This window comes from Carettochelys insculpta, chromosome 1 (genome assembly GCF_033958435.1).
Source record: "Carettochelys insculpta isolate YL-2023 chromosome 1, ASM3395843v1, whole genome shotgun sequence".
Taxonomy (NCBI): domain Eukaryota; kingdom Metazoa; phylum Chordata; order Testudines; family Carettochelyidae; genus Carettochelys; species Carettochelys insculpta.
In genome coordinates this window covers 225,820,440-225,843,133 of record NC_134137.1, presented here as the reverse complement: position 1 = coordinate 225,843,133, position 22,694 = coordinate 225,820,440, and the positions used below count along the sequence as shown (strand labels likewise).

General features: G+C 46.3%; 2 protein-coding genes across 5 annotated transcripts in view; one reads left to right on the top strand and one right to left on the bottom strand.

The window, feature by feature from the left end:
- The window catches only part of CHD1L (chromodomain helicase DNA binding protein 1 like), a 46,533-nt gene extending 46,307 nt beyond the window's left edge, over positions 1-226 (bottom strand). For 3 of the 4 annotated variants that reach the window (XR_012646326.1, XM_075000545.1, XM_075000546.1), the window contains exon 1: positions 45-226. Coding sequence is in view for 2 of the 4 variants with exons in the window: in XM_075000545.1 (XP_074856646.1) it covers positions 45-141 (97 nt within the window). In the remaining 2 variants the exon portion in view is untranslated. The remainder of the gene's footprint in view (positions 1-44) is intronic. The other variant, XM_075000547.1, reaches the window with a different exon arrangement.
- A 4,340-nt stretch (positions 227-4,566) lies between these two features.
- Positions 4,567-22,694, top strand: part of LOC142016206 (uncharacterized) — a 31,401-nt gene continuing 13,273 nt past the window's right edge. Inside the window, exons 1-9 of the mRNA XM_075000542.1 lie at positions 4,567-4,802; positions 5,106-5,162; positions 8,798-8,835; positions 9,664-9,804; positions 11,094-11,156; positions 15,553-15,673; positions 16,419-16,511; positions 18,966-19,126; positions 19,449-19,534. Of these exons, the coding sequence (XP_074856643.1) occupies positions 4,647-4,802; positions 5,106-5,162; positions 8,798-8,835; positions 9,664-9,804; positions 11,094-11,156; positions 15,553-15,673; positions 16,419-16,511; positions 18,966-19,126; positions 19,449-19,534 (916 nt within the window). The 5' untranslated portion in view covers positions 4,567-4,646. The remainder of the gene's footprint in view (positions 4,803-5,105; positions 5,163-8,797; positions 8,836-9,663; positions 9,805-11,093; positions 11,157-15,552; positions 15,674-16,418; positions 16,512-18,965; positions 19,127-19,448; positions 19,535-22,694) is intronic.

Genomic DNA, 22,694 nt, shown 5'->3' with positions numbered 1-22,694 from the left:
CGCACCCTCATGCCTGAACAATAGCTCAAGCCATCCCCACTAACCTGCCAGACCCCATTGGTGCAAATCCTTCTCTTTAATGCCTGGCCCGCTCGTCCTGCCTTTGGGTTTATTGCAGAGGGCCTGCAAGAAGCGAGACATCGCGATCTCCAGCTGCTCTTCTCCCGGGGGGGCGAAACCCACTCCCCACCCCGCGGCTCAGCCCAGGCCGGCAGCCGCGACGGGAAACCCCCTCCCTGCTAGCAGCATAGTCCCGGAAGGCTGGAGAGAGGAGCCGTGTCATTGGCTGATTGCATTTCGCCAGCTCCTCCCTGCAGCGTTGGATTGGCTGGTTTCACAAGACGGCTTCCTTCATTGGTTAGACGCAGCTCATAGCTGCGGATTGGATGAGAGGCTGGACTGCCCTAGCATTCGTCCTAGGCCAGCGCTTGGGAGGCTGTGTTCCTGTAAACTAGCTTGCAGGCTTGCAAAAGAACCAGAGATGCTCCTGCAGCCACCAATGTGAAGTGGGTTCCCATCAAAAGCTTGGCAGTTTGGTTCAATGGCTTTCTTCCATTCCTTCTGGAAAGCCACTGGTCCCTGCTGCTAGTATAACACACAAAGCAGCCCTTGCTGTTCAGATAACTTTGCAAAGCCCCAGGAGTCTCCCCATTTGCGGGGTTTCTTGTCCGATGTTTGAAATAAAGAGATTAAAGCGCCCTTCGTAAGACACTGCTTATCACTGGCACTTTCAAGCAGAACAGCTCATCAACTATTGTTATCGTGGGGAACTTCAATTACCCTGACATCTGTTGGGAGACCAATATGACAGTATACAAGCAGTCCAGGAAATTTCTGGACAATGCTGGGGATCACTTCTTGGTACAAGTGCTGAAGGACCCGACCAGAGGTCGCGTGCGGCTCGACCTGCTGCTTACAAACAGGGAGGAACTAATAGGGAAGGTAGAGGTGGGGGACAACCTGGGAAGCAGTGATCATGAGATGGTAGAATTCAGGATTCTGACCAAAGGAAGGAAAGAGAGCAGCAAATTACACACCTTGGACTTCAGAAAAGCAGACTTTCACTCTTCCAGGAAACTGATGGGCAGAATCCCCTGGGATTCTACCATGAAGGGAAAAGTAGTCCACGAAAACTGGCAGTGTTTTAAGGAAGCCCTATTGAAGGCGCAGAAAGAAACTGTCCTGATGCACAGCAAGAGAAGTAAATATGGTAGGAGACCAGACTGGCTTACTGGGGAAATCCTTGGAAAACTTAGGCACAAAAAGGGAGCTTACAAAAACTGGAAACCGGGACAGATGTCTAGAGAGGGGTATAAACATATAGCTCGAGAACGCAGGGCAGTTATCAGGAAGGCAAAAGCGCAACTGGAATTGCGACTCATGTGGAATGTGAAAGACAACAAGAAAAGTTTCTACAGGCAGGTTAGCAAGAAGAAGGTGATCAGAGAGGGCGTGGGGCCCCTACTGGATGAGGTAGGTAACCCAGTGACAGATGATGTAGGGAAAGCTGAAGTACTTAATGCTTTCTTTGCCTCTGTCTTCACGGACAAGGACAGCTCCCAGACGAATGCAATAAATGATGCATTGTGGGATGAAGGTGGACAGCCTTTGGTGGGAAAGAACAGGTTAGGAGCTATCTAAAAAAGCTAAATGTACATAAATCCATGGGCCCGGACCTAATTCATCTGAGGGTTCTGAGGGAGTTGGCTTATGTTGTTGACGAGCCCTTGGCTGTTATCTTTGAAAAGTTGTGGAGATCGGGAGAGATCCCAGATGACTGGAAAAAGGAAAATGTAGTGCCCATCTTTAAAAAAGGGAAGGAGGATGATCCAGGGAACTATAGGCCGATCAGTCTTACATCAGTCCCTGGAAAAAATCATGGAGGGGCTCCTCAAGGAAGTCATTTTGAGGCACTCGGAGGAGGGGAAAGTGATCAGGAATAGTCAGCATGGATTCATGAAGGGCAAGTCATGCCTGACCAATCTGATTAGTTTCTACGATCAGATAAGTGGCTCTGTGGATAGGGGAAAATCAATGGATGTGATTTATCTGGACTTTAGAAAAGCTTTTGATACGGTCTCCAACAATATTCTTTTCAGCAAGTTAAAGGAATGTGGATTGGATAAGTGGACGGTAAGATGGATAGAAAGCTGGCTGGAAGGTCAGGCCCAGAGGGTAGTGATCAACGGCTCGATGTCAGGATGGCGGTCGGTTTCTAGTGGAGTGCCTCAAGGTTCAGTTCTAGGTCCTGTTCTGTTCAACATATTTATCAATGACCTGGATGATGGGTTGCATTGCACTCTCAGCAAGTTTGCGGATGACACTAAGCTAGGGGGAGAGGTAGATACACTGGAGGGTAGGGACAGGGTCCAGACTGACTTAGACAAATTGGAAGACTGGGCTGCAAGAAATCTGATGAGGTTCAATAAGGGCATGTGCAGAGTCCTGCACTTGGGCCGGAAGAATCCCAAGCATTGTTACAAAAAGCAGTCAAGTAGCACTTTAAAGACTAGCAAAATAGTTTATTAGCTGAGCTTTCGTGGGACAGACCCACTTCTTCAGACCATAGTCAGACCAGACCAGACTAGTCTGGCTATGGTCTGAAGAAGTGGGTCTGTCCCACGAAAGCTCACCTAATAAACTATTTTGCTAGTCTGTAAAGTGCTACTTGACTGCTTTTTGTTTTGATAGTGTATAGACTGCATGGCTTCCTCTCTGTTACTATTCAAGCATTGTTACAGGCTGAGGTCTGACTGGCTTGGTAGTAGTTTTGCAGAAAAGGATCTAGGAGTTGTAGTGGATGAGAAGCCAGACATGAGTCAACGGTGTGCCATTGTAGGCAAGAAAGCTAATGGCACATTAGGTTGCATCAAGAGGAGCATTGCCAGTAGATCTAGAGAAGTGATTATTCCTCTTTATACGGCTTTGGTGAGGCTGCATCTGGAGTACTGTGTCCAGTTCTGGGCCCCCATTTATAGGAAGGATGTGGATACACTGGAGAGGGTCCAGCGGAGGGCGACCAAAATAATTAGGGGGCTGGAGCATATGACTTACGAAGAAAGGTTGAGGGAATTGGGACTGCTTAGTCGGCAGAAGAGAAGACTGAGGGGGGACTTGATAACAGCCTTCAACTTACTGAAAGGAGGCTGCAAAGAGGCTGGAGTGAGGCTGTTCACAGTGGTCACGGATGGCAGAACACGGAACAATGGTCTCAAGTTGCGGTTGGGAAGGTCCAGGTTGAACATTAGGAAAAACTTTTTCACTAGGAGGGTGGTGAAGCATTGGACTGGTCTACCCAGGGAAGTAGTGGAGTCTCCATCCCTGCGGGTGTTTAAGTCTCGACTCGACAAAGCCCTGGCGGGGCTGATCAGGGTTTGGTCCTGCTTAGAGCAGGGGGCTGGACTCGATGGCTTTTTTAGGTCTCTTCCAGCTCTATTGTTCTATGATTCTATGATAACTAGAAACGGAGTCCTCACAAAAAGTCAAAAGGAAAAAAAGTTTAAAATAGCCTTTGTGACCATATGTACCATAATTTTTTCCATGTATATGTTTCTCTCAGGTTGTTTTGAGAAAAACAAAACGGAGGAAAGTGATTGGGCTTGGAGCCTGCTAAGTTATGTACTTGCTTTATGCATGTGAATCGTCCCAAGATTAATTGATATTCACACTACAATGGTGATTAGGTGGGCACAGGTTGTACCTCTCTAGTCTGGCCCCGTCCTCTGGCAAGATCTGTAAACTGGCATGATTTTACTTAGCCGGACGATCACTTCTTATGGGTATTTCCAGGTTCTCATGGTCCCATAAAGTTTGTTTACAACCAGCAGCCCTGGCTCTCAGTGTTCTGTGCTGTTATTTAGCTCTAATTTACCCCTAAATTTCTTGTAAGGGTCCCTTAAGGATGGAAATGTTGATAATGTGTTAGACAACATAGACTTCCCCTGGCCTGGCAAATTCTCTGGTTCAGCACTGGCAAGGTCCAGCAGGTGCTGGACTATAGAGGTTCAACCTCTAATAGAAAGATTGGGGCTACACAAAGATTTGCACGTGGGTATTTCTTAAAAAGGCTGTGACATAACTGAGTTTATGGGGGAAAAGTGAAATTGACTGCAATAAGTGCTGCCTATGGCACCAAAGAGAGAAATTGGAAGAAAAAAAACCATATTTCTCATCTATCTTCCCCACAAACCCGCTACTGTGTTCACCTGCTCTGCAGCCTACAACCCACCTCCCGGTAGCCACTTTGACCTCTTACGAGCACCCGCCCGGCTGCAGTTCCTCCCTTCTCTGGGCACTATACCCAACCCCCCCGGGGACAACTCGGCCTCACCCGCTTCTCGGCAACCCTGGTGCCCTGTGTCCTAGCAGCCCCCTGGGCCAGCCCTCTACTGTGTGACATTCCCGTGCAGAGCAACATCCGGCGCTGCAGTGCCTCAGCCCTGGGCACATCTCCGGCTGTCCCCCCTCCTCCCTCCCGCGTGCAGCCGCCGTGCAACCTCCCAGCTGTCCTTCCGCCTCCTTCCCACTGCAATCTCCCAGCCCAGGGCAACGTCCTGCGCGGCGCCGTAAAGCCACGTGAGCAGCTTGTCTCGGCCCCTCAGGAGCAGACACCGCCTTGTCCCTGTCAGCGCCCGGTTGCTCCGGCCATGGTGCTGCTTCTGCTGCTGCTCTCGGTGGCGGTCGCGCTCTTGGGCTTCTACCTGGCCTTCGTGCGGCGCTGCCCGGCGGTCCGCCGCGCTGCCTTCCACCGCCGGGAGCCGGGCCGGGCCGGGGACAGCGCTCCCCAGCCCCCGCGGGACGGAGTGAGTGGCGGGCCGGGCGGCTAAGCCCAGCGGCGGGGGCACAGAGGGTGTGGCGGGGGCTCCCATGGGGGCAGTGGGGTGAGGCGGGAGGCTCCCAAGGGGCGGGGCTGTGAAGCAGTGGGATGAGGCAGGGGCTCCCCTGGGGGCAGTGGGGTGAGGTGGGGGGGGCTCTCCTGGGGTGGGGGAAGGGGGCAGGCACAGGGCTTGGTGGTGGGTTGAGGCAGGGGGCTCCATCCACCCTCCCATCCCTGCCCAGTGCCAGCTTCCCCACCGCAGTCCTTGTCTTTCTTTGTCTCTCTCTAGTGGGGTCCCCGGCTGTCTGGCTTCCCCCTGCGCCTCTTTGTCCATGTGGCTAACACGGTGAGTGCCTGCCTGGCTCCAGGAGCCGGCCCCAGCAATGGACTTTGGCCCCCGTGCCATTTGCCAATTGGGTTATAGCTGTTACCTCTGCTGACTTCCCCCACCCCGTCCTTCCTCCAGGGTGGTAGACCCAAATAAATTCAGTTCAGTAAAGAGAGGGGAGCAGCCCAAGCAAGCTAGGAGACTTTAAAACTCAAGGTGAAGAGGTGCCTTTTGCAACCTTTGTTAAGCGAGCCCCTGTCAAAATTGAAGGAAGGATAAAGCAGCTGTAGAACTACAATCTAGCGTGGGTCTGCATTTAAAACACTGCAGCGGCGCAGGTGCACCCATAAATTTGCACAGCTGTAGGGCTTAAGTGAAGATGATCTTAAGCCTGATAGGAGAGAACTCTCTCTGGAATGTAATTAATATACCTCCCCAAGTGGTAGCTATGTTGGTGGGAGAAGAGCTCTGGTGGATGTAGCATTGTCAGTGGGGGGCAGGAGGGGCTGGGGGTGGGGAGTTAGACCAGTATCAATTTATCGCTTAGGGATGGGGATTCTTCACGCCAGTGAAAAATTTATTGATGCCAGTGTTGGTCGGTAGTGTAGTGTTGACCTTGCTTTAGACATGTTAAAAATACATCTCCTTTTTCTAATAGTCTCTTTGGGGTAGCCTTGTGTAGACAGACCCTAACTGTGCACTCGTTAATGATATACTCGGAATCAGAAAACAAGACATTCTTAACTTCCACTGATGCGTTCAGACCACTAAACAACACTGCTTTGATACCACAGCTAGAAGGGATGAAGGATGCTATGATCATGAAACTCGTTGGCATTCAGTAATAAAATCAAAACCATCTAGGGCTGTCATGTGCCTTAGCAGGACATCAAGTACAGCCCCCTGCTCTGAGGCCAGACTAATTAAACCTAGATTATCCTATTTGTCCATCTTGTTCTTAAAACACTCCAGTGATGTGGATTCCATAGTCTCCTGGGGAAACCTGTTTTGGTGCTTGACTATCCTTACAGTTCGAAAGCTGTTTCTTAAATTTGTGTAAAGTCTGGCTTGTCCCTTCTATTTAAAACGTCTACATTTTAGTTCCAGTGCTAGTCAGTGAGAGGACACCGAGATATATTTTACAATTTAAAAATCTAATATTTTCCCCCCTTCCTTGTTCATAACTGCTGCTTGAACGGGGAACGCAGGATATCTGTGACTGGGATGAAATCCAGCTAGCTTCACTCACACAAGTAGTCCTATTGATGCAAGTGGAACTATTCGTGTGTACAGTGATCAGGATTTGTCTGTTTCTGCATCTCACTGTGCGTGAGAGATCGTACGGACGAGGCTCCTCCTAACCATGGCCAATTTAAACAGTTGACTGGGAAATATTCTGATCAGGCTTTAATGGTGCAGATGCTGGTAGGTGAACAGAAGAGTGAACAGTATTTGTTTGCGCTGGAGAGTTCACTAGTCCAGTTATGTAAACTTTGTCATTGAAAACCTTTTGGAATAAAATAAACTTACACCCCTATAGAGTGGACGTTTGGCTGTTCTGAGTGGGTTTAGAACAGTGTTTCATAAGCTTTTTGGGAGCATGGAACACCACACAATATTTTTATATGGAGCACCTATGAAAATTTTCTTTAAAAGAACTTGTGGGCAGTCCAAAAAACAGGCACAACAAAACCAAAATGAAGTAATTTAATCAGGTACCATAGCAATGAAGTTACATTTTTATCTGGTTTTAATAACAAAAAGTGCATGATATCAAAAAAGTGTCAGACGCTTGTGGCACACCTGCAAGTTGTTCATGGAACGCTGATGTTCCGTGGAACATAGTTTAAGGATCACTGGTTTAGAGGACATGGTTATTTAAAATACCCATGGATGATCTACATTACTACAATGGTGGGGCACTTTAAGTAGAACTCATTGTGGAGATAGGCCTTTCTAGGGCCCCATGACTGAGAAATTTTGTTTACAATACATTCTCAAGTTGTTCTGGAATGCCTGCAGCTGAGAACAAGGATAAAAACCCTTTTCACTGGAGGAATCATGACGTTCCAGCTGCTTACAACTTTCCTGCCAGCAAATGAGTGTGAGACTCCACCATCCAGACAGTGAAATCTCACCTTGCCAGTTCCTGAGAATTTTTAAGCTCTTCTTGGTCCATTGTTTTATTTCTGCTTCTCTAGCTGTGGTGTCTCTCTCTGCTTCTGATCCTGATGCTACCATGTGATTTGTGCACAGCAGGGTACTGATAGGAATAAGTGACTGACCCCCAGTTTGAGGTGACCTTTGCATGTGACCAGATAACACATATTTGCTGTTCCATCTGCTCAAAAATAGGGGTCTTTTTAAAAATGTTTTTACTTTTGGTGTAGCACTTTTCTTTTTTAAAGCTATGTACAAAGAAAACAAACCAACAGTCATGTAGCACTTTAAAGATTATCAAAATAATTACAATAATATTTTGTTGGCCTTTAAAATACTACCGGACTGCTAGTTTTGTTAGAATGCAGATTAACATGGCTACCTTTCTGTTACTGTGAACAAAGAGCCATTTAAATTATGGGACTTCATAAATTACGTCTCTCTTCTCCCCCATTTAATTGTGTGGCTTGTTCCTAGACGGGAAAAACTAGCTACTGGGAATGTGTCCTTTTTTATTAATGGAGCTGTCTTTATGGCTAAACCCAGGATTGGGAAGCAGAATTCTCTTCCCAGCATTGCTGTTGACTCACTGTTGTGCCCTTGGGCTGATCACATAGCCCCTTTCTGCTTCAGTTTCCCCATGTGTGAAATGGGAATGACAATATTTCCAAACCTCACAGAGCTATCTTAGGGGTTTAATCTGTGTTTACGTTTGTATGCCACGTTGAGATCTCAGAAGAAAGGAGCTACATAAATACAAATTACTGATGTAGTCTATTCTATCTGTTTAAGTGCATGAACATGAGACACCTGCAGAAATCTTCAACATATTTTCCATACCATGAATTCTGTCAGTAATTTTTAAGCATGATCTTGTTCTGTTCTGATTTAACAGTGCATGCATAATGTCTGGAATTATTAATATTTGCATAAAGGGAAAACAAAGCTAGAGTTCAAATATTTGGATTCTTTGGTGGGTTGTTTACATGTCTAACACTTTGGGGATGATAAGGTTGAGAAAGCAAGAGCAGGATCACGTGTATTATGGCAACAGGGTATTAATGGCATCATGAAAGCTCTTCGCAATGAATTCTATAAACCAGAAACTTAAATCTTTTATTCAGTTTGGTATTTTTTTTGCAGAAAGCTGCAAGAACTGTCAATGGAATCTGTGGATTTCTTGTGACAGATATAACTTTTTCCTTGTTGTCTGTCAGCGTGTGGCTTTTAGAGTTTTGCCTCTCTCCATGAAGGGTGGGTATTGATGTGTTTTGGCTAGGGAACGGAAGGAACATATATCATGAATTTTGAGGACTCTGTTAATGTGGGCCAAATCTATGACCTAACAGTATCCCTCTCAGGAATGCATGAATGGGATTCTCATATCCTTGTCTTGTGTTATAGTTTCATTATGGCATAGAGTTCCAGTTGTGGGTGGCAGAGGGGAAAGGCTGGTTTTCATCCTGTCCTCTTTTTTTTTTTTTTCCACCCAGGCATTTGGACAGTTTTGTGTAATGCCATTTTTATTGAGGTAAGAGCATGTTCCACATCTTCTCTCTACAATCTTGCACTGCTAACAAAGCTGAGGTTTCTGTAAAAATCTGTGTAATGTGGTATTTTTCCCAGAGCCATTAACAGAGTGGTCAGAACTATTGTGCAGAGGCTCTGGAGCTGGCTGGCTATCTTGGTCCCAGTACAGTGGTCACTGGAACGAAAAATTATTATAGTCAACCTAGAAAGAAAAAAAAAACCCAACCCCTTCTCAGCTGAGTAGAACTTTGCAGTGATAGTTAAAGCTTTCAATGAGTTTCAGTGAAGTCGTCAGCGGCAGATAGGCATAGATGTTGAAGACCAGCCTTGTCATCACACTGTGCTCCACTAAGAGTGCAGAGGAGTGCTCTGATCACTGGTGGTGGTATTTTCTAAATAACATTGGTTTCTTCCTGGGATCTTTCTTCCCAATAACAATAAAATGGTATGGGCCTCAATCCATGATGGTGATCTATGCGTTGCAGAGGACACATAAAAGAGCTGCTCTAGGAATTATTTGGGGGAAGCTCTAAGTCTTGTGCGATATAGGAGGTGAGATGTGTAAGTGATCACAGTGATCCCTTCTGCCCTTGGAATGTACAAATTAATGAATAACTTGGTGATCCTTCCACTCCAACTCTGCAGACCAACATGGTGGCACAAGGAGAGAATTGTCTTCCAGTAGTTCTGCAGAACTGGGCTGGGAGAAGCACAGTGTTGAAAAGGAGAGTGTTTCAGGAGTGTTTTCTGTTTAACAACATGTTTTTTGAATGAAAACATTAGGGTGGGGCCTAGAAGCTCAAGCAGTGACCTTCTTTCTGTCTTGCAGGATGAATAATTTCACTCTCATGCGCTATCTGGATATCTGGGAATACCCCACGTTTCTGCCAGAGGTTGCTGTTGAAGGAAGAAAGGAAAATCCTGACACAAAAAGCACCTTGGAAATTCTTAAGCAGTTGATGGAGACAAGGTCAGCATGATCTGCAAGTAGGGAGGTTGTGTGTTAGTGCAGTGTTGAGTCATTATATCATAGGCAGTAGGTGGGACAAAATTAGGTTTTTCAAAATAAAGTGAATAAATTTCTATATGCCCTAAAGAATGGCACAAGTTATAAGGAATCTTTCCTCCTGGGTGTTTTCTGAACTCTAATATGCAGCAGCCTTTGCTTTCTCTACTTTTTCACTTTGTGGCCTTACTCACTATCTCCCCAAGCTATCTTGGCACCTTCTCATCCCAAAAGCTCTCCTGCTTCATTAACCTTTGTCTAGACTGGGCAGGGAAAGGTTGTTTTGAATTAAATGCGGTTCATGTTAGGTACTTAATGGGTTTTAAATCAGTTATAGCAACTTTAAAAATATGCTGCTTGCTCACAGTCAATTCTAAGCTCTACTCTGGGCTACTGTCTGTCTTTCCCTACCAAGTATACTGCATGACAGTGACCAGTGAAATGTGTTTCTAAAAGATGTTTTGAACTGGTTCACTTTAGGTTCTGACACATTTTTAAAGAGCATGTAATTCAGCTTTAATAGCTAACATGTTTACAGGCAAGGGTGTATTAATCACTCACATGCTTAGGAAAGCTTTATCTGTACTTAGAACATATATATATAATGCAGATTGGTTGGTCTTGCCAGTTGACCTGTTTTAACTGATTTGTACATCTGTCTCTATTTTGAAACATATGACGCACCAGCAAATACAGAGAGCAGTAGATTAGGTCCCTTTTAGGCTTTATAGCATGCATGTTGACTTGTTCTTTGTGATGTGTTTGAGTGCGAGGTTCAGGGGGAAAGAAGAGGGCTGTTGTAGTTTCTAACATGTCTAGCATATATAAATAATGATAATAGTAGTAACTTTTCAAATTTTGTTACAAACTGTGGATTTCAGTTGCTGTTAGTTCTAATGCATGCCTGTCTGGTGTGCTCAGGTTTCATATTTAAAAAGCATAGGGAAAAATATTCAAATGCCCCTAAATAACTTGAAAGTCTCAATTCCACGACTGTCTCCAAGTCACTTCGGCATTTTTGGGTATTATACTATTATGTATGGTGGGATTTCTGACAGCTAAAGACCACCTCCAAAGGTGTTAGTTGGATTTTTGGCAAGGAGGATTTTCTGGGTGGGAAAGGGATTCTGGTTGTAACACTGGAATCCAAAGTACTAGATGTTGCTTTTCTGGTTAGCACCTCATCGCACTCTTGTTGGCATTGAGTCTCAAGTCTTGACTGCTGACCATCTTTTTTATTTCTCTCTTTGCAGGTCTCAGCCAGCCAGCACTGGGTTCTGTTTTAAAGGGATCCAGGACTATCTGAACTGCTACAGGTAGGTGAGATTAAGTGATTGGTGGAAGGACCTAGAATATTAGTGTATCTTATTTTTCCCCCTCTATGGCTTAATAGGGTTCCCTGTACCTAATGGATCTTTGTTTGGAAACTCTCTTCCTAAATTTGGCCTAACTATATCTCCTCCTAGCTACATCCCATTACTTCTAGTTCTTCATGCTAATCTTCTGCATAAATCCTCTTTCTCGGTTTTTTCACTTTTCCAGGATTTCCAACCTTTCGCATTGTGCTGCTAGGTAGGTGACCTGTGTCTGACTCCCTAACACTCTGGTTTGTCTGAGGCCTTTTCAGAGATGTAGGAAAGTAGGGGAAGCGTCCTTGCATCACTTTTCCCCAACTGCTGGGGAGTGCATCCAGTTGTTGAGTGGGCGGCTGGAAGGTGACCACAGCACAGAGCCTTGTGGTTCCTGAAGAACCTCCTCTGAGTCTCCCCGCTGGTGGCCTTCTCTGTTTGAGACCTTTCCACCCAATGAGTGTGAACAGACCAGAGGTTGCCAGAGCACTCCATGGCCTTAGTGGCTTTTGTTCCTGGTCCGTGCAGAAACAAAATGGCTAAAAGAAGCAGTGAGCAAAATCTTCACCAGAATTTTAGAAGCTGTATGCCTCAGGTCCACCTCTGATACTAACACTGTGACTGGGGCTCCAGGGGAGCCAGTGGAGGTTACTCAATTAGGGCCAAACTGCAAGGAATAGAGAAACCACTCTCCAAATCTGGTAGTTAGTCAGTTATTAAGATTTACAAAGCCAGCACAAAGAGCTTCTATAATACCTTCCTGATTATCCAGAAGCAGCCTACACAGTTCCCTTAAAGCAGCCCATCATTAGGCTTTCACTCAGACACTCAAGTCAAATAAAATTCTACTATCCCCCAAAGGATTGGTTGCCCTACCTCCCAAATTAACGAATAATGCAGTTTTTACTCCAAGAACTGGCTATTAGCATGTATTTATTAATTAACATTTATTTTAAAAAAGAAGAGTACTGATTAAAAGATCAATGTACAGACAGTACAGTTCTGAGATCAGGTTCATAGCTGAGATGATGATCAGCTTTGTAGATGCAAATTAGTGTTTGCATAATTAGGCCAGTGTTCCTTGTCCAGCGTCCATATTTCAGGGTGGGATCTACATGGGCCTGGAGATCTCAAATTGCGACTTTTGGCTTTCCCTGATAAAGCGTCAAGCAGATCTGAGATAGAGAGGATCAGGCCCTAAGGGGTTTGAATACACTTTTCAAGGTGCTTTTTCACCTTTTAGTGCTGCACGAACAACAGACAATCATGGAGACTTTCAGATAGACACTCTCTGAAGCAACATTGGTAATTAGCTATATGGATTACATTAAGATCATGGTCCCATTGCCCATCTTTCAAAGATGATTTCCTCTACATTGCAAAGAGATGAATACAGTATAGACAGAACCCATTTGATTATATTTTTAACTTCTTAACAGTATACATGCAAATACACAAAAATATACCCTTTAACTAGCTGTATGTCCCTAATGGTAGAATTTGAGTCCTTTTATTTTGCAGGATGCTTAACCCTTTCCTGGCCATGGGTCATGCACACACGTTGCACTGTCAGAACAAATGGAAAGGGGAGCGGGGCAACCCCACAGCTAGTAGGAGGCGTGTGTTTGCCTGTGTGCTCATATACATAACATCTCTGTGCATCTCCAAACATCAACCTGGTATCTATGAAGCAGAATTCTTGGCAGTGTTACTGCAGTGTCTCCCCCTCCCCAGGATATTGACTTTTAGACGGCTCCTTTTTGGGGTGGTTTATGAAAGTGATGTGGTGAGGTTGTTTGCAGCCCTCATTGTCAGTGGGAGACCTGCACAAAAGTTGACTTCTCACAGATTTGTAGAAGATTAGGGTTGGAGGAGACCTCAGGTGGTCCTTTAGTTTAATCTCCTGCTCAAAGCAGAGCCAACCCCAGTTAAGGCCGTGCCTACTCTTACGGAGGTTTTTGTGCTGTCACTATCGCTGGTGATGGTAAACAGGTCCAAAAAAAAAAGCACTGGTGAGTAGTAGAGGCTGGGAAGGCACCTGTACTCACTTTGACATGTATCAGAGAGTGTATAGATTTGCAGCACTTCCATCACTGATGAGAGCAGCGTATCCCACTGTGCAGCTTTTCCCATTTTGACGATAGGTCTCTTAGGAAGGGGGGGCTGATCCTGCCTGCCCCCCTCCACGTGTTGATCAGCTCCAGTCACTCAGCATTGCTGCAAGCAGAGGATCATTTGCTACATGGAGCAGGCATTGTCACCTGGCCAGATAAGCAAGCATTTACCAAGAAAATATGAAGGGGTGTTTCCAAGATCCTGGGGCTTTATGGGGATGAGGTTGAATGTTTTTTTGGCTTCTGTCAGAGGAGCAGAGTTGCCAGCTGGAGTGATCACCTAGGCATGTGAGAGATCCTGTGGAGGCTAGATCTCCAACAGAGCAAGCATGTGTCTTCACTTGCATGTCACCAAGAAAACGTCATTGGTAAGAGCTGTATGCCTCTGTTGGAGTTGTTTTTCTTTTTACAGTGAAGCTTCTTTCACGGCACCAAAAAAAAAAAAACATTGTCAAGTGTAGACGCTCCCATAGGTTTTGTACAAAAGGGACTTTTTCAGCTCTAAGTGACCAGTGTAGACATTCCCTAAATCATCCCAGCCAGGGCTTTTGGATTTTTCTCCTGCAGCCTCAATAAGGCTTCTTTAAAATACAGCCAGTTCTCCTGGACTCCATTTCCTTCACGATAGCCTCCCAGAGGACTCTGCCCATCAGTTTCCTGAGGGAGTCACAGTCTGCTTTTCTGAAGTCCAGGGTCCATATTCTGCTGTTCTCTTTTCTACCTTTGGTCAGGATCCTGAACTCAACCATCTCATGATCACTGCTGCCCAGGTTGCCACCCACATCTACTTCCCCTAGCAAGCCCTCCCTGTTTGTGAGCAGCAGGTTGAGCTTAGCATGGCCCTTGCTTGGTTCCTTTGGCACTTGCGTCAGGAAGTTGTCCAGCACTCTCCAAAAACTTCCTGGATCGTCTTTGTGCTGCTCTGTTGGTCTCCCAGCAGATGTCTGAGTGATTGAAGTCCCCTGTGAAAACCAGGGCCTGTGATCTAGAAATTTCTGTTTGTTGTTTGAAAAAAGCTTTGTCAGCCTCCTGGTCTGGTGTCCTACAGCAGACCCACTTGCACCCCACCCCAGTGACATCACTGTTGTTGCTCTTGCTTCTAAACTTAACCCAAAGATTCTCACTAGGTTTCTCTCCCCTTTCATAGTGGAGTTCTGAGCAACCATATTGCTCTCTACCACACAGTGCTGCAACTCCTCCAGCTTTTCTTCCTTGCCTGTCCTTCCTGAACAGTTTATACTCATCTGTGATCATCTAGTCATGTGAGTTACCCTATCCTGTTATTCCAATCACAGGATAGTTCCTTGACTGTGCCAGGACCCCCAGTTCTTCCTGGTTGTTTCCCAGGCTGCTTATGTTTGTCTACAGGCACCAAAGATAACTAGTGAACTGCTCTACTTTCTCAGTGTGAATGAGGAGGCCTCCCCTGTCGCACCCTCCTCCTTGTGTTTTCTCCTGGTATCCCACTTACCTTGGGAGCTAGGTCACCATCCCCCAGCAAACCTAGTTTAAAGCCCTCCTCACTGGGTTAGCAAGCCTGCTTGCCGGGATGCTCCATGAAGGCTTTCATATTGTGCTCTCAAGTCACCCTGCTCCCTGGACAAAGGGAATTCCACAGCCAAGAAAAGAGTTTTGCCTGTAGCTCTGTTGTCTACAACATTCTGGTTTATCCTGGTGTTCCCAGGCTCCAGAGAGGGTTTCCAGTTCCTGTCTCACTCTCTGGGGTAAGCAGTGCTCCGGAGACAACCACTAGTGGGGAAGGAAGCACTTCATATTGCTCAGTAGCACTGGCTGTCCAGGGAGTATCACTAATCGGCTCTGGATTGATTGATTCCTCTCTGATTCTCAGCACAAAGGATGATGGCATGACACCTTCATGCCAGAGGGTGGTTTCCTCCAGAACAACATACGGGAAGCAGAGAAAGTCCCATGGGGAGGGAAGGTGGGACTTGTGGGTGCCGATTTGTGCATTCGCCGTGGCTGGAGCACCCAGGGGAAAATACACTGTGTGCTCAGCCGGGCCTGGCTGATCAGCTTCTCCTCTGCCCACCATGATCAGCTGTTCAGCAGCATGCAGGAGGCACTGGGGGTAGGGCAGGAGAGAGGACAGGGAGAGGTAGAAGATGGGGCTTGGGGAAAGGGATGGAGTTAGGGGCAGGGTGGAGGTCAAGCACTTTCCAGGAAAACAGAAATTCAGTGTCTCTGGTGGGAATCATAACAGGATCTCTGAACTCTTCTGTGTTTTCTAGGTCTGGGGAATTGACACCCACACAGGTTGCTAACAACATCATCTCTTCACTGGAAGACTGTGAGAAATCCAGCCCCCCTCTCCGAGCAATTGTGGAGTGGGACCGGGTGCAGATACAGAGGGTATGTCTGCCTTTGGTGGGGGTGGGCTCCTTTATCCCTAGCATCCAGTGATCACGAGAGTGTGCGCGTTTTCCCTACAGAAGAGGGTATGAGGTACTCTTAAGAGGCTCTTGCTCTGATGGGCTGTATACCTTTTCTCAGATCCGGGTTTATGAGTGCTGAAATGAAGGGTGCATATTTCATCCTTCTCCCGTTTTCCACATTCCCGCCCTGACAGAGGGCCAGAAATGACTCGATTTCACTTACTCTGGAGGCAAACTAATATTTCAGCACTTTCAGTTCCTCTGTGGCTTCCGTAGTATTCTCCCCACCCCGTGGCTCCTTTTGTCCCATGACCTTGATATAATTGATCAACAGCTGTTACTTCTCTCCTCTCAGCCCTGATGGAGGGGCTTCTGGGCCCATTGTGGGAAGATCTCCACAGGTTAAGGATTTTTCTCCTGCCATCCATCTCCAGCTTCTGACAAACAGAGGCGAGGGACACCATTCCTTACCCATCCTCCATGAATTAATCTCGCTTTCTTTTTTTAAAACCCTGTTTATAGTTCTAGCCTTCACAGCCTCCTCTGGCAAGGAGTACCACAAGTCAACTGTGCACTGTGTGGAGAAGAATTTCCTTTATTTCTTTTAAACCTGCTGCCCATTAATTTCATTAGATGTCCCCACTTAGTTTGCAGTTTGATCATACCCATCTTCTTGGTTATATCCCATTCTCCAACTAAGATAAAAATATCTCTCTCTCCAGATGGCGGAAGCCTCCACTACTCGTTACAGGAACAAATGCCCCCTTTCTCTCCTGGATGGAATCCCAGTCTGCTTGAAAGAAGAGATGAAAGTTGTGAGTTCCCTTTGTGTGGGCATTTCATTGTGTGAGGTTATAAACACGTGTGCATCCTTCAGCTGAGGGACACTTAAAAGCAGTTCACCTTAAAATGCACAAAATGAAATATGTTACTTTAAAAAGAAGTGATTGGCCTATGTAGTTCACTGCCATGGGTTGTTTTTTAAGGCAGGCATCTCAGTGAGATATTTGAAAAAAGGTGTGGGCATTATAGGAATAAGACTAGAATAGGCTGTTACAATAGCAAGGTTAAAACTGTAAGACTAATCCTGGAATATGAACTTAGGAAAAGTTTCTCGCATCTGGTGTATGAAACTTCTAACAGCACTTAACTCATGAAACCCAGAAGGTAGCAGGGTACTGGAGGTGAAAAAGAGACGCTGCTCATTCTGACAAAGCTGAGATTCAGTAACTTACCCCTAGAGTTGGATTGCCAAAAGTTCTCAGTGTTGGCCAAACTCTGGTCATTGGAGTCTTACTGCTGACATCCGAAGGAGTGGAGTCATTAGGATGAGAGTTAGTTCGAAAATGTCAATTTGCTAAAGCATAATGTTTTGCCAGAACAAAAGTAAGTTCCCATTGGAAACCTCCCAGGGTTCCAAAGTCCGCGGTTCTGGCAGGGAGTCTGCAGCCCCAGTCAGAGCTAGGTCTCTGGGAACTTGGAAGGCTCTTGGTTTCACAACAGCAGCCCAGGTGGCAGCTGAGTGAAACTGGCATTCTGTAGCTATGTGTGAAATTGACGAAAATGTCAATTTCCCATTCTTTTTGGGAACACCATTTCCCTGATGCTGAAGTGGAAATTTTCAGATATCTTTACTGAAGTTTCTTGCATTCCAAAGTTTTGCTTTTTGTTCTAAGTAATAACCAAAGCAAATTTGCAAAATGAAAATACCGAAATTTCTTATGGACTGAAACCTTGAATTTCAGTTAGAAAAACAGTGAATGCTTTCATAAATCCTACCCAGTTTTCTGCCTGTGTCCTAGTAATGGTTGCCATTAATTTCTCTTGTCAGCTGTGTCAGAAATTTGATGGCGTTTTCTATACGTGTCACTGAATTATAACCATATCTGTGGGAGCTGCAGCTGTACAATATATGCTTTATGTGTACCTTTAGTAGCCAGAATTCTCAGTTAACTGGAAATTTTCATGAAAGACGGTATATGTTTTTTTTTCTTTATTAACTGGATAAAATTACTAAAATCATCTGGAACGCATTTCCGGTTGTAGTGCTTAGTGTATAAAGGTTAACTTATGGGGCAATAAACAGCACATTTAACTAGCAGCAAGAGAAAATGTCAAGTATAGCTCCTACAGAGGTCAGAGTAGAGAGATCAAAGGCATTTTTATATCTCTGGGATTGGACATTGATTCTGTATGTGTGAAAGCAGAATATAGTTACATGTACCATAGAACCCTGACATATGCACACCTGAGTTGTGCTTATCTTGGGTTACTGCGAGTGAACAGCAGGGAGCTGGTGCCTGGCTCTGGGCTGCTGGCCATTCAGGGGAGCTGGGAAACTGACCAGCACAGTAGATCTGGTTAGTTTCCTGGCTCCTCTGCATGGCTGGCAGCCCAGAGCCAGGCACCAGCTCCCTGGACTCAGAGGAGCAGGGAAACTGACCAGTGCAGTAGTGCTGGTCAGTTTCCCCTCCTCTGTGAGCTGTGGACTGGCACCACTGTGCTGGTCAGTTTCCTGGCTTCCTGAGTTATGCAAAATTTAACTTACATGGCGTTGTGCAAGAATGCAACTGTACAGGTTCGAATTGCCACCTACCTGTTGTAAGTGAACATTTGTGACCAATAAGTATACCTCTCTGTTAACCGGAAAATTTGATTAACTGGAATCCCCCATTTTCCGACACTTCTGGATAACAAAGTATACTGTGTTCTGTTCTGTTCATTCTCATCCTCATCATCCAAAAATGAGATCGGTTATTTGGGTGCCTAAGTACCAGTTTAGGTTTCTGAAACCTGCAGCCCCTTCTAATAGATGAATCTGGAGAATGGAGTGGCACAAAAGAGTCACTGTTTGCCACGTGGCCAGCAGTTTGGAGTTAATATGGATATTTTTGTAAGCGTTTTCCATCCAAAGATCTCCAAGCCTCATGCAGACATGGGTCATTGTTACCTGTCTTAGTGCTGTCCCAATCCTGATACTCATCCCCTGTACAGAGCAGTTAGGGGAAACATTAACCATTTGATTTTAGGTTCTCTGATTCCAAGTAGCCTCCATAGAGAACCCCAGCGCAAAAAAGCGAGGACCCTGCCTGAACTGTGAGGCTAAAAGCAGCTATTGTGCTTGGCTAGCTCTGAGTTCACCATAGCGCCTTGTGTCTCGGGAACAGATGTGCAGTGATTCCTCAGAGAACCCTCTCCTGCTGCTGTGGAGCAGTTCCTGGATCATGTATGTTCAGTACACCTACGGCACTCTTCTGTTTCTTCCTAAGGTGCCTTATCACTACCGATCGGGAACAGTGTACCTTGGGACAGAGCCAGAGACTGAAGATGCTACGGTGACCAGGAAGATGCGGGAGGCTGGAGCGATCATTATTGGGGTCTCAAACATGCATGAGTTAGGAATTGGAGTCACTGGCTGTAACCCCAACAGGTAAGCAAGTCCCTTCTCCTCCCTGTTCCCTTACCCCATTTTTTTAGCAGCCAGTTCAATTTAAAAACCCCTCAGTGATGCAGCTCAGCTGTTGAACGTTCTCACGTGTCACTTGCACAGGGGCAATGAGACATCTGCGCCCTGGCAAGGTCTGAGTGCCTGCAGGGTAGGGAGTGCGACTCAAGGCCGCAAGGTGCCTAGCGAGCAGCACAGGGTGCCCGGTGGGGAACGCTAGGCTACTTGAGTCATGATTGCTAGATCCTCTCCCTCCCTGAGGGGAGTCTGACCGCTGTGAAAGTCCGCACTCTCCTTTAATCTCCAGATTCCATGGCACCCCAAGGAACCCGTACAACCCCCAGCACTTCACTGGCGGCAGCTCCAGTGGATCAGCAGCTGCTGTGGCGGCAGGTGAGGTGGGCTGAACCCAGCCGGGGAAGGGGCCACTTCAGGAGCTGACGGAGCCTTCTGGAAAGTTTCTGGGGCATGGCGGGAGTTCTGAGAGAGGCTGGCCAGAGATAAATGCCTCCGGGTGTTTTGAGCAGAATCCATCGGGGGAGGGGCCTGGGATCACAGATTAGCCAGCTGAAGGAAATAACCTTTCCATGGAGTGCTTTTCCTGGTGTTAAATGTACAACAGAAGCGGACCCCTGGTTTGAGTAGAGAGGGCGGGGAGATCAACTGGTTATCTAAGGTGTTTGTACACCAATGCCCAAAGCCTCGGTAACAAGCAGGAGGAATTAGAAGCCCTGGCCCAGTCCAAGAACTGTGACTTGGTTGGGATAACAGAGACTTGGTGGGATGACTCGCATGACTGGAGCACTTCCATGAAAGGGTATAAACTGTTCAGGAAGAACAGACAAGGGAGAAAAGGTGGAGGAGTTGCACTGTATGTAAGAGAGCACTATGGTTGCTTGGAACTCCAGTACATAGAGGGAGAAAAGCCTGTTGAGAATCCATAGGTCAAGCTTAGTGGTGTAGGCAGCACTGGAGATGTGGTGGTTGGTGTCTGCTACAGGCCGTCAAATCAGGATGATGAAGTAGATGAGGCTTTTTTTGAACAATTGAGAGAAGTTTCCAGATCACAGGCTCTCATTATCATGGGGGACTTTAATTACCCTGACAACTGTTGGGAGACCAATACGGCGGTACACAAGCAGTCCAGGAAGTTTCTGGACAATGCTGGGGATCACTTCTTGGTACAAGTGCTGAATGACCCGACCAGAGGTCACGTGCGGCTCAACTTGCTGCTTACAAACAGGGAGGAACTAATAGGGAAGGTAGAGGTGGGTGACAACCTGGGAAGCAGTGATCATGAGATGGTAGGTTTCAGGATCCTGACCAAAGGAAGGAAAGAGAGCAGCAAATTACACACCTTGGACTTCAGAAAAGCAAACTTTGACTCCTTGAGGAAATAATGGGCAGAATCCCCTGGGATTCTACCATGAAGGGAAAAGGAGTCCAGGAAAACTGGCAGTATTTTAAGGAAGCCCTATTGAAGGTGCAGGAAGAAACCGTCCCGATGCGCAGCAAGAGAAGTAAATATGGTAGGAGACCAGACTGGCTCACTGGGGAAATCCTTGGAAAACTTAGGCACAAAAAGGGAGCTTACAAAAAGTGGAAACTTGGACAGACATGACTGGAGCACGGTCATGGAAGGATATAAATTGTTTAGGAAGGACAGAGGGCAGAAAAGGAGGAGGAGTTGTGCTCTATGTGAGGGAGCAGTATGACTGCTCAGAGCTCCAGTATGAGGAAGGAGAAAATCCAGTTGAGTGTCTCTGGGTTAAGCTTAGAGGTGGAAGTAACAGAGGTGGTGATGTAGTTGGTGTCTGTTGTAGACCACCAGATCAGGGAGATGAGATAGATGAGGCTTTCTTCAGGCAGCTTAGTGAAGCTTCCATATCACAGGTCCTGGTTCTCATGGGAGACTTCAATCATCCAGACATTTGTTGGGAGACCAATACAGCAGCACACAGACAATCCAGGAAGTTTTTGGAGAATGTTGGGGATAACTTCTTGGTACAAGTGCTGAAGGAACCGACCACGGGCCGTGCGCAACTTGACCTGTTGCTCACAAACAGGGAAGAACTAGTAGAAGAAATAGAAGTGGGAGGGAACCTGGGCTGCAGGGACCATGAGATCGTAGATTTCAGGATCCGGATGAAAGGAAGAAGGGTGAGCAGTAACATACAGACCCTTGATTTCAGAAGAGCAGACTGAGATACCAGATGAGCAGGATCCCTTAGGAAACGAAGATGAAGGGGAAAAGAGTTGAAGAGAACTGGCAGTATTTTAAAGAAGTCTTACTGAAGGCACAGGAACAAACAATCCCACTGAATAGTAAGAAATGCAAACATGGTAGGCAACCAGCTTGGCTTAACAGGGAAATCCTTAGTCAGCTTAAGTTCAAAAAGGATGCATACAAGAAATGGAAACGTGGACAGTTGACTAAGGAGGAGTATAAACATACGGCTGGAGAATGCTGGGCAGTAATCAGGAAAGCGAAAGCACAACTGGAACTGCAGCTGGCAAGGGATGTGAAGAGTAACAAGAACTGTTTATACAGGCATGTGCACAATAAACAGGTTATCAGAGAAGGTGTGGGGCCATTACTGGATGAGGGAGGTAACCTAGTGACAGATGCAGGAAAAGCTGAAGTACTCGATGCTTTTTTTGCCTCAGTCTTCACGGACAAAGTCAACTTCCCCATGACAGTCCTAGACAATGCAGTATGGGAAGGTGGAGGGCAGCCATCTGTGGGGAAGGAACAAGTTCTGAGCTATCTAGAAAAACTAGATGTGCACAAGTCCACGGGTCTGGATTTAATGCACCCCAGGATACTGAGGGAATTGGCAGATGTCATAGCCGAACCTTTGGTCATTATCCTTGAAGACTCTTGGAGATCGGGGGAGATACTGGATGGCTGGAAGAAGGCAAATGTGGTGCCCGGCTGGACAAGGGCCTGTCTGGGATGACTTAGTGGGAGTTGATCCTGCTTGAAGCAGGAGGCTGGACTAGATGACCTCCTGAGGTCCTTTCCAGCCCTGTGATTCTGTGACAGATGTCTAGGGAGGGATATAAATGTATAGCTCGAGAATGTAGGGCAGTTATCAGGAAGATGAAAGCGCAACTGGAATTGTGACTTGCGAGGAATGTGAAGGATAACAAGAAAAGTTTGTACAGGCATGTTACCAAGAAGAAGGTGATCAGAGAGGGCATGGAGCCCCTACTGGATGAGGTAGGTAACCCAGTGACAGATGATATAGGGAAAGCTGAAGTACTTAATGCTTTCTTTGCCTCGTCTTTGCGGACAAGGACACCTCCCAGACTAATGCGATAAGTGATGCACTGTGGGATGAAGGTGCAGAGCCTTTAGTGGGGAAAGAACAAGTTAGGAGCTATCTAAAAAAGCTAAACGTATGTAAATCCTTGGGCCTGGACCTAATTCATCTGAGGGTTCTGAGGGAGTTGGCTTATGTCATTGATGAGCCCTTGGCCATTACCTTGAAAAGTCGTGGAGATCAGGAGAGATCCCGGATGTCTGGAAAAAGGCACATGTAGTGCCCAT